The sequence below is a fragment of the Thermobia domestica genome, chromosome 8, assembly GCF_964235325.1.
Source record: "Thermobia domestica chromosome 8, izTheDome1.hap1.1, whole genome shotgun sequence".
Taxonomy (NCBI): Eukaryota; Metazoa; Arthropoda; class Insecta; order Zygentoma; family Lepismatidae; genus Thermobia; species Thermobia domestica.
In genome coordinates, this window is record NC_137461.1 from 191,723,657 (window position 1) to 191,736,433 (window position 12,777).

At 35.1% G+C, this 12,777-nt stretch overlaps 1 protein-coding gene across 3 annotated transcripts in view; it reads left to right on the plus strand.

Annotated features, from left to right (window-relative positions):
* Positions 1-12,777, plus strand: part of LOC145693392 (cilia- and flagella-associated protein 300-like) — a 109,774-nt gene that overhangs the window by 53,903 nt on the left and 43,094 nt on the right. For all 3 annotated transcript variants that reach the window (XM_081769348.1, XM_081769350.1, XM_081769349.1), the window contains one exon: positions 12,160-12,232. In XM_081769348.1, coding sequence (XP_081625474.1) covers positions 12,160-12,232 — 73 coding nt within the window. The remainder of the gene's footprint in view (positions 1-12,159; positions 12,233-12,777) is intronic.

The window sequence follows — 12,777 nt, forward strand, 5'->3', positions numbered from 1 at the left end:
TTTTTCACGCTGCCAGCCATATTGGATTACAGATTATACTGATCAACTTAAATACCACATTTCGCTTCTCCAACACCAGTGGTTTGAGCTGGACATGCGTTCGATACATACTACGGCATTTTGAACTCAAGACGTTTCGTTTTTGAACATTTCGCATCTTTTCGTCACCCACTGATCAACATTCATGCCAAATTTGGTTTTCCTACCTTCAGCAGTTTGGTATGCCTATCCTTTCGATATAGGTTTTAAGTGGTCATCTTGGATTCAAGGTGGCCATAGATTTTCAATTAAGTTTTTGTTTATATTTTGACCCGCCGCAATTGTGGACAGGGTTGTCGTAGAAAGTCGAGACGTGCTCCATCTTCTTTCACTTAACAAGAACTTTCAAACGATGTGCTACCTCTCTTGCCATTTGATACTTTTTAGTTGGACCCCACCTGGGACCATGTGGGGACCCTGGGACAAGACATTTTCACTTAAATCGTTGTACTTTGAAAATAATGCCACACTTCCTTTCCTGTTTTCACATTTGTCTTACCGTTTCCGATTTATAGGCGTGACCATGGACTTTTCACTTAAGTTTTTGTTTACACTTTGACCCATCGCCATTTTGCACAGGGTTGTTGTAGAGAGTCGAGATTTGCTGCATTTTCTTTCATTTTACAACAGCTTTCAAATGATGTGCCACTTAACCCCCCTTGCCATTTGAAAATTTTGAGTTGGACCCCGTCTGGGACCCTGTGGGGGACCCTGGGGCATTTTTTTTTTTTACCACAAAAAGTTTGCCATTGAAAATGGTGGGATACATGTTGGCAGAGTTTTCCACTTACTCAACCATTTCCGAACAAATGACTCGGTTCAAACTATTCTGCAGGGTAATCTATTGTAGTTCTTACATTACAAAATATGTTGTAACTCAGGATATTCCGCCCGGTGGCACGTATAACTTTGGGATCCATCTAGTTATAACATATCAAATACAAACACAATTGTCTCGTTCCGATCTCAGCGGAGCCACTGCGTGACCCTTCCTTGTCAGATCAGAAGACTTGCTAAATTCAAATAATAAATTCTGCTTCAATGCTTAGATGTGATGTCTTCATTAGGCCTATACCAAGCCAATTGTGAAACGAGATGTCACAGTATATTCTATATAATCCATACGACTATCTTCAGTTCTTTTGTGCATTACTGATTTTGGTAAACATAATAATACTTTGTTCTAAGTCAGCAAAGATTAAGTAATATTTACGAAAGATAATTTAAACATATTTTATGTAGTAACAGAATATTTGACATTCCAAACTTTGAAGTGGTGGAATGTTTGTTAGTGTAGTTGAAACATAGTTTAAAATTTAGAAAAAATAAATGAATATAATGTTCTTATTCAGATAACTTTACGTTAACTTGTTTCTAAAATATAATTCGCATAAATTACGAGCTCATACATTAACAACATGTAACATTTATTGTGTCGTATTTTTTATGGAGAATAACGTGTAATTTGTATTCTTAAGTGTAGGAAACTGACACTAAATTTTCAACTTGTATTTATTTATTTAGAGTTTTAAGAGTAACAGGAGAATATTGTTCTTGATCACTACTTAAGTAGCATGGTGTGCAGTTTTACAAGTTGTCGTCTACTTTATGGTATTTTATTTCATTTTCCTTTCTTAAAATATCTAATCCATTCTAGAGCGTTATCGTGGTGCATGTCCAAATAATCGTACGTATCAATAATATGCCTGCAAACTGATACGCCGTAAAAAATATTATTGGTGCGAAAATCATGCACCAACTGTACAATAATTGTATACAAGTATATTCCCTTTCAGGTCTGGACGAGTCTTTTGTACTTTGTGTTAGGTAAGCGTAATTCTAGCTTCGTTTCCCAGTATGAGTCACAAAAGTTTTGACGTTAATCCACTACCTTCAAACAATGGAGATCTACTGAAGTTAAACCCATAAGACTTAACTACAATTTGGAAATTTTGATACAACGGTAAAAAGAATCGTATCCTGACTATATAAATCCAGCTAAATGCTGTCGAGCAAGATATTTGTTATAATGTATGTTTTATAGGTACGTTCTGCAGGTTTTTTCCTTTCTGTGCACGGCCCTAGTGAGAAAGAAAATCTACGTCTTTCTTTAATGCTTGTTACTATAATATCACCTTTTACTATATCCAGTATAGACCCTGTTTCCATTACAGAATTAATACCTTATTCACTGACGTGTGCAAATAAATCTGTTGAAGATCATTCAACTCTTTTATAGAGACTACATTTATTTTTAATTCTCATTTTATCATCCCCTCCCAAAGTTCCATTTGTCATATAATTGGTGAGTGAGATCCCTTGGTTCAATCGCAGCTCGCGCCAAGTAAATTTTGTTGTGAAGGTTCTGTCGTTTAAATTCGCTTTCTTAATTCATATTTCGTTCACTATCATCGTCATCACCGTCTCTCTTAGCCTCGGAGCATAATTGTGGAATACTAAACTGAAAAAAGGATAAGCGCAAATAATGTTTTATTCTTGTGTATGTTGGATGGACAACGGTTTATTATAGATGGAAAAGTTCCTCAGTGTTGTAAAAGAAAATATAATTTTGAAATCAGTTTATATGAATGAAAAATTTTGTTGGTGAACGAAACAAGAGCGCCGACTTCAGAGGTGTTCCGGTGCTCGAGCACTACTAATAATTTTTTGGGGGTTCTCAGCACCCCACAAAACAGACAAAAATAGTAAAAAAAAAAAATTAAAAAAACTAAATTCTAATCTTCGCCGTAATTCCTAAATGAGGCACTCAGTGCACAATGGATTCAAATCCACTTTTTGGACATTTTGGTGATATTTTATACTTAAGATTTTTGCATGAAGCTCTTGTCAGTGTTTGAAAGGTTAATGTCCAGGTATTGTAAATAGCTCTTATATTGTAGAAACCAGTGCTCATTCTTCTATATATACAAACTTTGTCATTTTTAAACTTGAATCCCTTGTGTTCTTAATACCCTAAATCAGGGGTTCTCAACGTTTTACACTGGCGTACCACCAAAGCATTGCCGCCATAAGTCGTACGTACCACCAACAGCGGCTCGCGTACCACCAGTGGTACGCGTACTGTAGATTGAGAAACTGTCCTAAATGATAGTATGGTCCGACATTTTCATAGGGTAGATAAAAGGGATAAAATTTGGGCTGAGATTTAAGCAAGGATGGAAAAATCCAGAATTGTGATCCTGATGGTGAAAAGACAGCAAAAATCATTTTCACTGTATTTTTTCCTCAGGCTTTCAGTCAAGCAGCTACAGTACCAACACTATTGACGCTAGGATCATGGTTCGTACCTTTTTTTTTTTTTTTTTTGTAATGAAGCGAAGTTTCCAACTGCATCAGTCAAATTTCCCTATTACATACCAAATGCGAGAAATTCCCGCTCAAAGTGGGAAAAGGGGATTTTTTTTTAATCCTCTTTTATCGCGAATTTCTCCGCTCAGGTATATGACACGCACATGCGAGTGGTACCCCAAAAAAAACTTTGCTTCATTGTGAAAATAATGAGGAACGAAGAATGTATGGGGAAAAATAGTCTTGACGCTATAGCCGATTTACCAATTTTCCCTCGATAATACATTTTCAGTCAATTTCTATCCAATCCGCTTCAGTATAGACTAATCATTGTAGGAACATGAATCGTACCTCGTCTTGTTCGGCATGAATCGGGCTTTCGAACGGTGTAGCTTGCATATCCCTATCGTGCACCTGAGGGAGAAAATCCCCCAAAAGGGAAATTTTTGTAAAAAAAAAATATTTTTTTTTTCAATTTTGGGCCCCTCTGTGCGCCCCGGGTGGTAACGTTCAGCGCCCAAAATATTTCGAAATGTACTACATATGTATGTAATAACTAGGGTTAGGATTTTATTGCACTATAAATGCGGGGAAAATGCAAAATAAAAAATGCAATTATGCACTAAAAATCTAAAAAAAATGCACTATAATTTGAAAAAAATGCTCTCACAGAGAATCATCCGTTACTATTTATTAGTGTATTACCTATACATACATACATATAAGGCGGATTTTCATGCCCGCGTTAGAACGGAAGCATCACATGTAGCGTATTCACCGTAAATTATTTTCGTTTTCATACATCCGTGCGTGTATTGCGCCAAATTACTACTCGCTAGGTAATGCGCATGCGTAAAATAGAAAGTTTGCGACTTCAGTTTGTGATAATGGATTCCCGAAGGAGAGCTATCGTTTTAGCTGGAATATATTGTATTTCAAAACGCCGCCGTCAAAAGTATGTTAGGAAAATGTGGTGGGTTCACCCCATTTTCCAGCTTCGACGAGAATACGGAATATACAAAAACCTTTTCTTGGAATTAAAATTCGATCCGGATAAATTTTACGCAGTGTACACGCGCTACTTCCGTCAGAATTGAACAAATTTCTACTCTGACGCGAATGTAGCGCGCCATCTCCGATGCGTGATTTCATTGGCTGTTTAGTACAATCGCTCGCAACTCGCGGAGGTAAAGGACACATGAAAACTCGCCTATATAGTTCTACTCTGCTGTGTCTCTCTCAAAAGAGGCACGTAACATTGAGTTGCAATAAACAACAAAAGTCATACGAAGGTTTTCGAACTGGAGTGCATGGCGGTTGTCTGCAAATAACAATTTGTACATTGAAAAGGTTCTTTCAGTTTCTACAGAAACCACCGGAGCATATTCGAAATAGACCATATCACTTATTCCTAGATCACTTTCTAATTTGGGCAGTACAAATTTTCTGTGTGAAAGAATGTCCACTATTGCACACAAAACATGGTAACCTGAGTTTTTTTTTTTTTTTTTTTTAATACATCTGTCATTATCTTGACACTACCAGTTCTACTTTCCCAGAACACTTTCTAATGCACTTACTGCATTTTTGATTGAGTCAATTGAAGTTGTCAGCTTTTCTCCAGATTTCTCTAAGGAAGTAATCACATCTGGTAGAAATCCAAAATTAGATTGAATGTACACAAGCTTACCTTGAATTTCAGGATTGGCCAGTATCTCTTGTGCAGTTCGAATCGCGGAAGCTTCGGAGGGGTCGAAAGAGTCTATCGTTTTCTTCACAGCTTCGAAGTTTTAACAATAGTATTTACATTCTTCTAGCCATGTTCCCCACCTGGTAAGAACGAGGCTAGGTGGTAGAGGGAGTTCAGGATGCTCAGACTTAAAAGCAGCTACACGTGATGGGGCCTTACTGAACACTTTCTTTACACTTCCTATGAGTTTATCAACATCAGGAAACTGCACACGTATCTCTTCAGCCACTCTGTGGCAACCATGCGCGAGGCACGTAATGTGAATCATTTTCGAATATAGCGCCTGCAGTGAGTTCGCTGCGTTTACCATATACGATGCAGAATCGGTTACAGAGAACAGCACGTTTTCGTAAAGGACGCCACTAGGCCATAAGAGATGCATTGATTTATTAAATGACTTACTGATCGTGGAATAATTGACCTTTTTCAGAACTTCGCAATTCAAAAGAAATGTTTTACGCGGCCCACCGTCCTGCATCACTCCAACAACAACATTCACTACATTTCGTCCCTCCGAATCACACGTTTCATCCATGGACACCCATATTTTCTTTCCGTCCACTTCATGTCTAATACACGGCATTGTTTTCTCGTAAAGTTTGTTCACGTAATTCTTTCTTAATGTCGAAGAATCGGGGAGGGAATTAAAGTGATTTTTTTTTTTTTTTCAAAAAGGCACGCAATGTCACGTTGTCCAGTTTGTTCAACGGAATGTCAGCGCAAATAAATGCTTCGCACAGATCTTCGAAAAAAAACAGAATGATTTTTGGATGTACCACACTGCGGGAGAAGTTGTTGCGCGGCGTTTGCCTCTCGTTTTGCACGTAACTTAGGTCCTCATGTGTGTTTGTCTCTTGAAACATGCTGTTCAACGATAAATTTTCTTTCGGCTGAAACTGCCGTATCACACACCTTGCAGTAGAGAACACTTCCATCTGTTGTAAATACTTCTTCACCTCCAAATTCACTCACAAATCTTTAAGCTTGGAAGCAGTACTCTCTTTTATCTTCGGTATTTCAACCAGATAAACTGCAGAATTAGGCGTCTACCAACAGCTCACCAAAACAGTGAATGCCAAGGTCACTGAACTCTCGCTCCTTCGCTTCATGTGACTAATCGCCAGAGACTACAGTCTGCAGACATTGGCACGCCTACTCCAACGAATCTTCGAACTAGAATCGTGTAGGCAGAAGCATTCTGCTTCAGTTTATTGTTTTTAGAAGAAAAATGAGATTTATGCAGTTATAAGTGAGAAAAAATACTAAATATGCATGTAAAATGCCCAAAAAAACTGTAAAAAATGCACTTATATACAGAAATGAGCAAAATTGCACAAACAGGTTTGTCTTAAATTACTTCTTTTTAATAAATCAGGATTTATAACACAACAAGCAATGCTTATACTAATCCAGAAAAAAAGATGCAAAATCATAAAGATCCTAACCCTAGTAATAACTGTACGAAATACCAATCTCATATCTTGAAAACTAAGGGCGAGAAAAACTATTGACCCATGTCTCAACAATACGCATGTTCCTCTATAGCATGAAAAAACGCCGAATTCTAGATAAAAATTTCCGGACACATCCCTAATTGTCGTAGGAACACGAATCATACCTTGTTTTCTTTGGCATGAATCGGCCTTTCGAACGGTATAACTTGCATATCCGTATCGTGCACCTGAGGGGAGAAAATTCCCCCAAAGGGAATTTTTTGTAAAAAAAAATCCTTCTTTTTCCAATTTTGGGCCCCTTTGTGCGCCCCGGATGGTAACGCTCAGTGCCCGAAATACTTCGAAATATACTAGCTACATAGTGTATGTGTTCCTACGACAATTAGGGATGTGTCAGGAAATTTTTATCTAGAATTCGGCGTTTTTTTATGCTATAGGGGAACATGCGTATTCTTGAGACATGGGTCAATATTTTTTCTCGCCCTTAGTTTTCAAGATATGAGATTGGTATTTCGTACAGTTATTACATACACTATGTAGTATATTTCGAAATATTTTGGGCGCTGAGCGTTACCACACGGGGCGCACAGAGGGGCCCAAAATTTAAAAAAAAAAGTTTTTTTTTTACAAAAATTCCCCTTTTGTGGGAATTTTCTCCCCTCAGGTGCACGATACGGATATGCAAGCTATACCGTTTGAAAGGCCGATTCATGCCGAAGAGAACGAGGTACGATTCATGATTTTAGGATAAATACTGTAGATAATTAACTAAACTAATTGACTAGAAATGTGTAAATAAAGCAAGAATTCAAACATTGGAAAATTTCCTGGCACATTTACTCTAGGATCATGATTTGTATCTCGCTTTGTTCTAAATAAGAGTAGGTTTCCAACGGTACCACTTCTAATATGTTCATATGTCCCTGAAGGGAGACATTTAGAAAAAAGGGAAATTTTCTCCTGAAAAATCCCTTTTTCAAATTGGGCGGGATTTTCCTCTCTTCTGGTACATGATAGGGAAATTTGAGTGTCACATTTGGAAACACTGCTTTATAACGAAACCCATGAGGTACAAACTATGTTTCTAATTAATAGGAATGCGTCACGAATTTTTTTTTAAAAAGCTCTAAAATTTACCCTTTTTTAAAAGTCGCCTTCGTTGTTTGTGAAGTCACTGTCCCCCAGACATCGCACACGTGACTGCAAAATGCTCATAAAACATGTTCTTTGATGCCTCCATACTTGAATAAATGAAAAAAAAAAACTGTGTGAAAAGCTTTACTAGAGATTTATAAAGCAAATTCCGAAGGTCGACGCTATGGCCTGTATACAGGCCAAAAAATTTAAAAGGGTTAAATGACAAATTGAACTATAATTTTTCATCCATCTTGTATCACAAACCGAAGGTGTTGATAATAGCGTAGGGAAAACTAAGGTCGGGGTTAGAATCTTAGAAAATCTCTAGTTATACCGCCATAGTATCATTCAAGAATACATATTTTCCACTATTAAAAAAAAAAATAAATAAAAAAAATAAAAAAAATAAAAAAATAAAAAAAACACGAAAAAATACCTAAAATTTCATTTTTAAGAGGGCTGATTTCCAAAATTATTCGGGAAAGGGACCTCCTATAAGTCCAAGTGGTACTCGTACCCGGTCTTGAACAATTACTTAAAGGATACCTACTGATTTAAAAATAATAATAATAATAATAATAAAACAGCGATTCTGCATCGAAATATTCCTGAGGATTGGCATTTTTTGTTCCTGTCTCACAGAAGGTACTATTCTCGTAATATTAATGTAGAAATAATTTTTAAAAAAGTTGTCTTCAATTGCACTTTTTCTTCAATTTTTACAATTATACTTAACATGACAATTATTTCACTACTGCAAGTATCTACAAATGCATTTTATTGCTATCACGTTAAACAAGTTAGTAAGACAAGACTTGCTTTTGTATCAATCTGCTGCGTAAGTTAAGTAACACACACACAGATACGTATAAATTACTCTAGTGTTGACTTAGACCATGATATAATGTTACCGATGCTAAGAGATCAGACTAAAGGAAAGTACGAGTAATGAGAACTATTCTGCAATTGAGAAAGGATTAGCCAATGAAAAATACTGAAACAGACGACAAGCCAATCAGAACTTTCGATATAATATCCAGTTACCCTCTACATTACTGTTTGAAATATATAATTTCTATTTACTCTGCGCCTGTCAGCTATAACTCCATCTGGCGATAATCGATGTAACTACGTGAAGAATTCGTAGAGTAACTGCTAATGTTTCAAATTTAGTCTACAATGTTGCCATATTGTAAATTTTTAGTTCTCCGTAGCGGCTGAAGGAGGCCGCGGAGGATATTTCATTATATAGCATTTTTGCTTTATTTTGACCTGTAGAATAGTGCTCTGTGGTCAGTGGGCGCCATTTTTAGAACACCTGTGTTTCTTATCTGTGTCTTGACAATGCTGACAACTAGCGAAAATTCGACATTTAACATGTTTGCTTGAATTTACTATAGTAAACAGAACAAAGTGAGTGCCTTTTGAGTATACTTCGAGATGTTTTCCGTACTTCTATCTATAGTTCTTTCTTTCTATAGAATGCGTGCTTTGTATTTGCCATTCTACTTCCAACGTAATTTTGATTTCAAATGCAAAGAGTGAAAATGTACGGCTGGACTCCGAATTGAATTCGAGTTTTCTGCTGACCGTTCTGGTGTGCTAAACACTCCTACTCAGACTTTTCTGAGATTAATTATACATCTTAAAGTCGCCAGGTTTGTGTTCGTCTACATCTATGAAGGATTCGTTTATTTCAGACCTTCAGGATAAAAGTTATACATTTTCGTGTTCATCCAGTACATTTTTCTTTATAAACTGAAAGTCTTCACTTTGTTCTTGATTTCTTTCAGTGTATAAATATATATTTTCAGTTCCTTATTAAATTAAGTAATAACGCTTGTAATTCATCATTTTCTTTTCTGCTACCAATGCGATTTCAATTGCAAATCTTACTGTATGGAACAAGCATATCTTGGTGCTTTTTTTATTATGGGCAAAGGATTTTTATATTGCTTTTTTCATGTGATAGAAGTCAATGTCCTTGCCTCACGCCTTCACTATTCGCGCTTTTTCCTGTCTTCCTTTTCATATAACAGCACTCTAGCTCGTGTAGTTTGCATACTGTTGCCTATTTCTGTAATTGACATCTAAACTTTCCAGGTCTTAGCATAATGTCTAAGTTGTCATAATCTAACGATTTTTCAATATCAATAAAAAAAAAAAAAAAAAAAAAAAAAAAAAAAAAACCTGTTAGTTCATCTTGCTGCATTGAGTAAATTGTTTAGTAGTTAGTCATAGACTACTAAACAATTTACTTCGCTTATCGTTCCGTGTTTCGTTACAACTTACTTCGTTACCATGTTTGTTTATCTTCTATCTTTGGTAGAAAATTGTACAGGATTTTTAATATATATAGTAATGAACTTATCGTATTCCAGTCTTGCAGTTTCACGTCCGAATTGACATCGAAATTGTGATGTTTTTTTTAAAATTTGTGCCTACTTCTCTTGTGTGCATTTTGTTTATTTACCTACTTCTACTTCTGTTTTACATTTACTCCTAGCTCTTTTATTAGTTCAACTATCGTATTTTTTGTTTATCCATGTTTCTTTCGCATCTCTTATTTTGCTGTATAGTTGGTTCCTGAATTTTGCACTCTTTGTCATTATTTTGTATTTTGTGTTATCTTCTGTTCTCCCGCAAGTCTAATACTTCCTCTTTTATCCAAGACTTATGTGACATCTTCTTTATTGCTGTTAAGATCCTATACTTTATTCTTTCCCACTTTAATTTGATGTTTCTGGTGGTTTGTTGTATAGAACATTAGTATCGTATTAGTTAAGAACTCTTCGTATATAAACTCTTTATGAAAAATAAGTGGACACGTGCCCCAACATTTTAGAAAATTCTACTTTTCTTGGGTGAGGAGGTAGTTTCTATAATGTATTTAATATATTAAAATAACATTGCAGCTCTCTCTCATCATCACGAGAAAACAGCTGAACGGTTTGAGATGAATTTTTGAACATAGCATCTGACTTGAGCCGGGTTTTATCATGTCATTTTCATTAAACTGCGTATCCTAAGGAGGGAAGGGGAGTTAACAGGTAAGCTGAAAATTGAGTATCTCACGATCTCTCATGTTAGGGAGATGGAACTCAGTATATAAACTTCTCGTTGAAAATAAATTGACAAGTGGGCCAAAAACAGTCGAATAATTTAAAATGAATTTTTAAACATAGCACTTTGGTTGATCTGGGTGTTTATCATTAATCATATACCTTGATTAAAATGCATTTTCTACGGGTAAATTTTTTCGCAAACAATAACGTCTGCACCAGCTGAATGAATATTGGAAGATAATTAACATTTGGGTCGAGCTTTTTGTTATCACATGACTTTTATTATTTAATTTCGATTCAATGTTCACCCCAAGTGGTTGGGAAAGTGGGTTTAAACATACTTCTCACATATTTGCCATAAACGCGTTCTTCTCGAGCTGAGAACGGCCATTTCAGTTGTTGATAAACAGAAAGAAGGAAATATGTTAAAAACAAGCCATTCTTTATTAGAAATACATTACTTCTAAGATATATTACATATTGTGCTATAAACTTTTACGTACTGAGTACAGATAACTTGACATCAAATATTTATATTCATATATAATTCATGTTTATATGCAAGTTTATCTTGAATAATTTTACAATTTTAAAGCAGTAGATACTGATATTCATAATTAGAAAGTTATAATGAAAGATTTTTTTTTTTAAATCTGTTCAATTTATAAACAAAACACTTCAAAAAGGCTATATACTCGCTGTGTAGCGCAAGCAAATGTTTTACAGCTTACAGAATAGTAAGATATTCTACTCTGCATGATGTACTGTGATTATGCTTAAAAATATATAATTTCTATACATTATCTCTCTTTCGTCCAGTCATTGTGAATTTAATACGCAAAATAAACTTGAGAGAGAACAGTGACGGCGTCCGCTCTTAGATGTTGGGTGAACAATGTTGTGTTGGTACTGAGTAACTGTTGCATGTGAGAAACATCTTGCAGAAAACATAACATAAATATTAAGAATTTCCTGATTTTACTTGTTACTACTAAATAAAAAACTGAAACCCTTATATTTACCAATTAAGAAAAGGAACATTATTTAAATTACTTTTTTTTTTTTTTTTGAAAAATCAAGTACAGGCGATTTAAATAAAAAGAATCAATAAAAATGATTTTTCTAAATAATAATAATAATAATAATAATAATAATAATAATAATAATAATAATAGTAATAATATAGTAAATAATTTAACCCTGATTTGAACCTAATAATTGTTATGTTTTGTCTCGCATCTCTCCTTTCAAGGGATCGCTACGTCTAGGTACGGAATATCAAGAACATTTTAATGCATTCTTACGGAGTGGTATGTTCATTTACTTCCTTAAACAGACGATTTGATGTTATAATGTAAGTCATTAGCGAATTGAAACTGATTTTTATATTCATTTTTCTTTTCAGGCATTTTTCACTTCTTCTGAAGTATCATCAAATTTGCTAATTTTGACATCTTCAGGTACATGGGAAAGAGTAGGTAGGTAGCAAATGAATTATTTGGGTCTTATTATAATTGTTTCAACAATCCATAAATATCAACAAATGAAAGTAAAGAATAAATGGATCTTTTAATTTAATTTCAGGTCTGTCCCCTGTATGCTTAAGTATATAGATGATAGATACATGTGAATGACGAGGAACAAATTGATGGAATGCAAAAAGCAAAGAGAATAAATTCACGGACTGAGATAAAACCCACGGAGATACGCGTATATTGTTGTCGCTACAAACTCATATGTTTTAATATCTAACCAGATATTCATGACATCATATGCGAACGCTCTATTATTAAACCACCATAGCCCGTAAAGGACAAAAATAGTGAATAGTATCGAATAACTAGAGAAAACATGAATGTTAGGAATGTGTTAAAATAATCAAAATGTAAAAAACATACGAGACAGAATTGGAAACAAGTTTAGTTACCAAGTAAAATATAAGGGGACTATTAGATCTTGAAGTATATCTGACATTATTTTCCGAATACAACTAACAAAGGAAGAAAGGGAGATTATATATCGA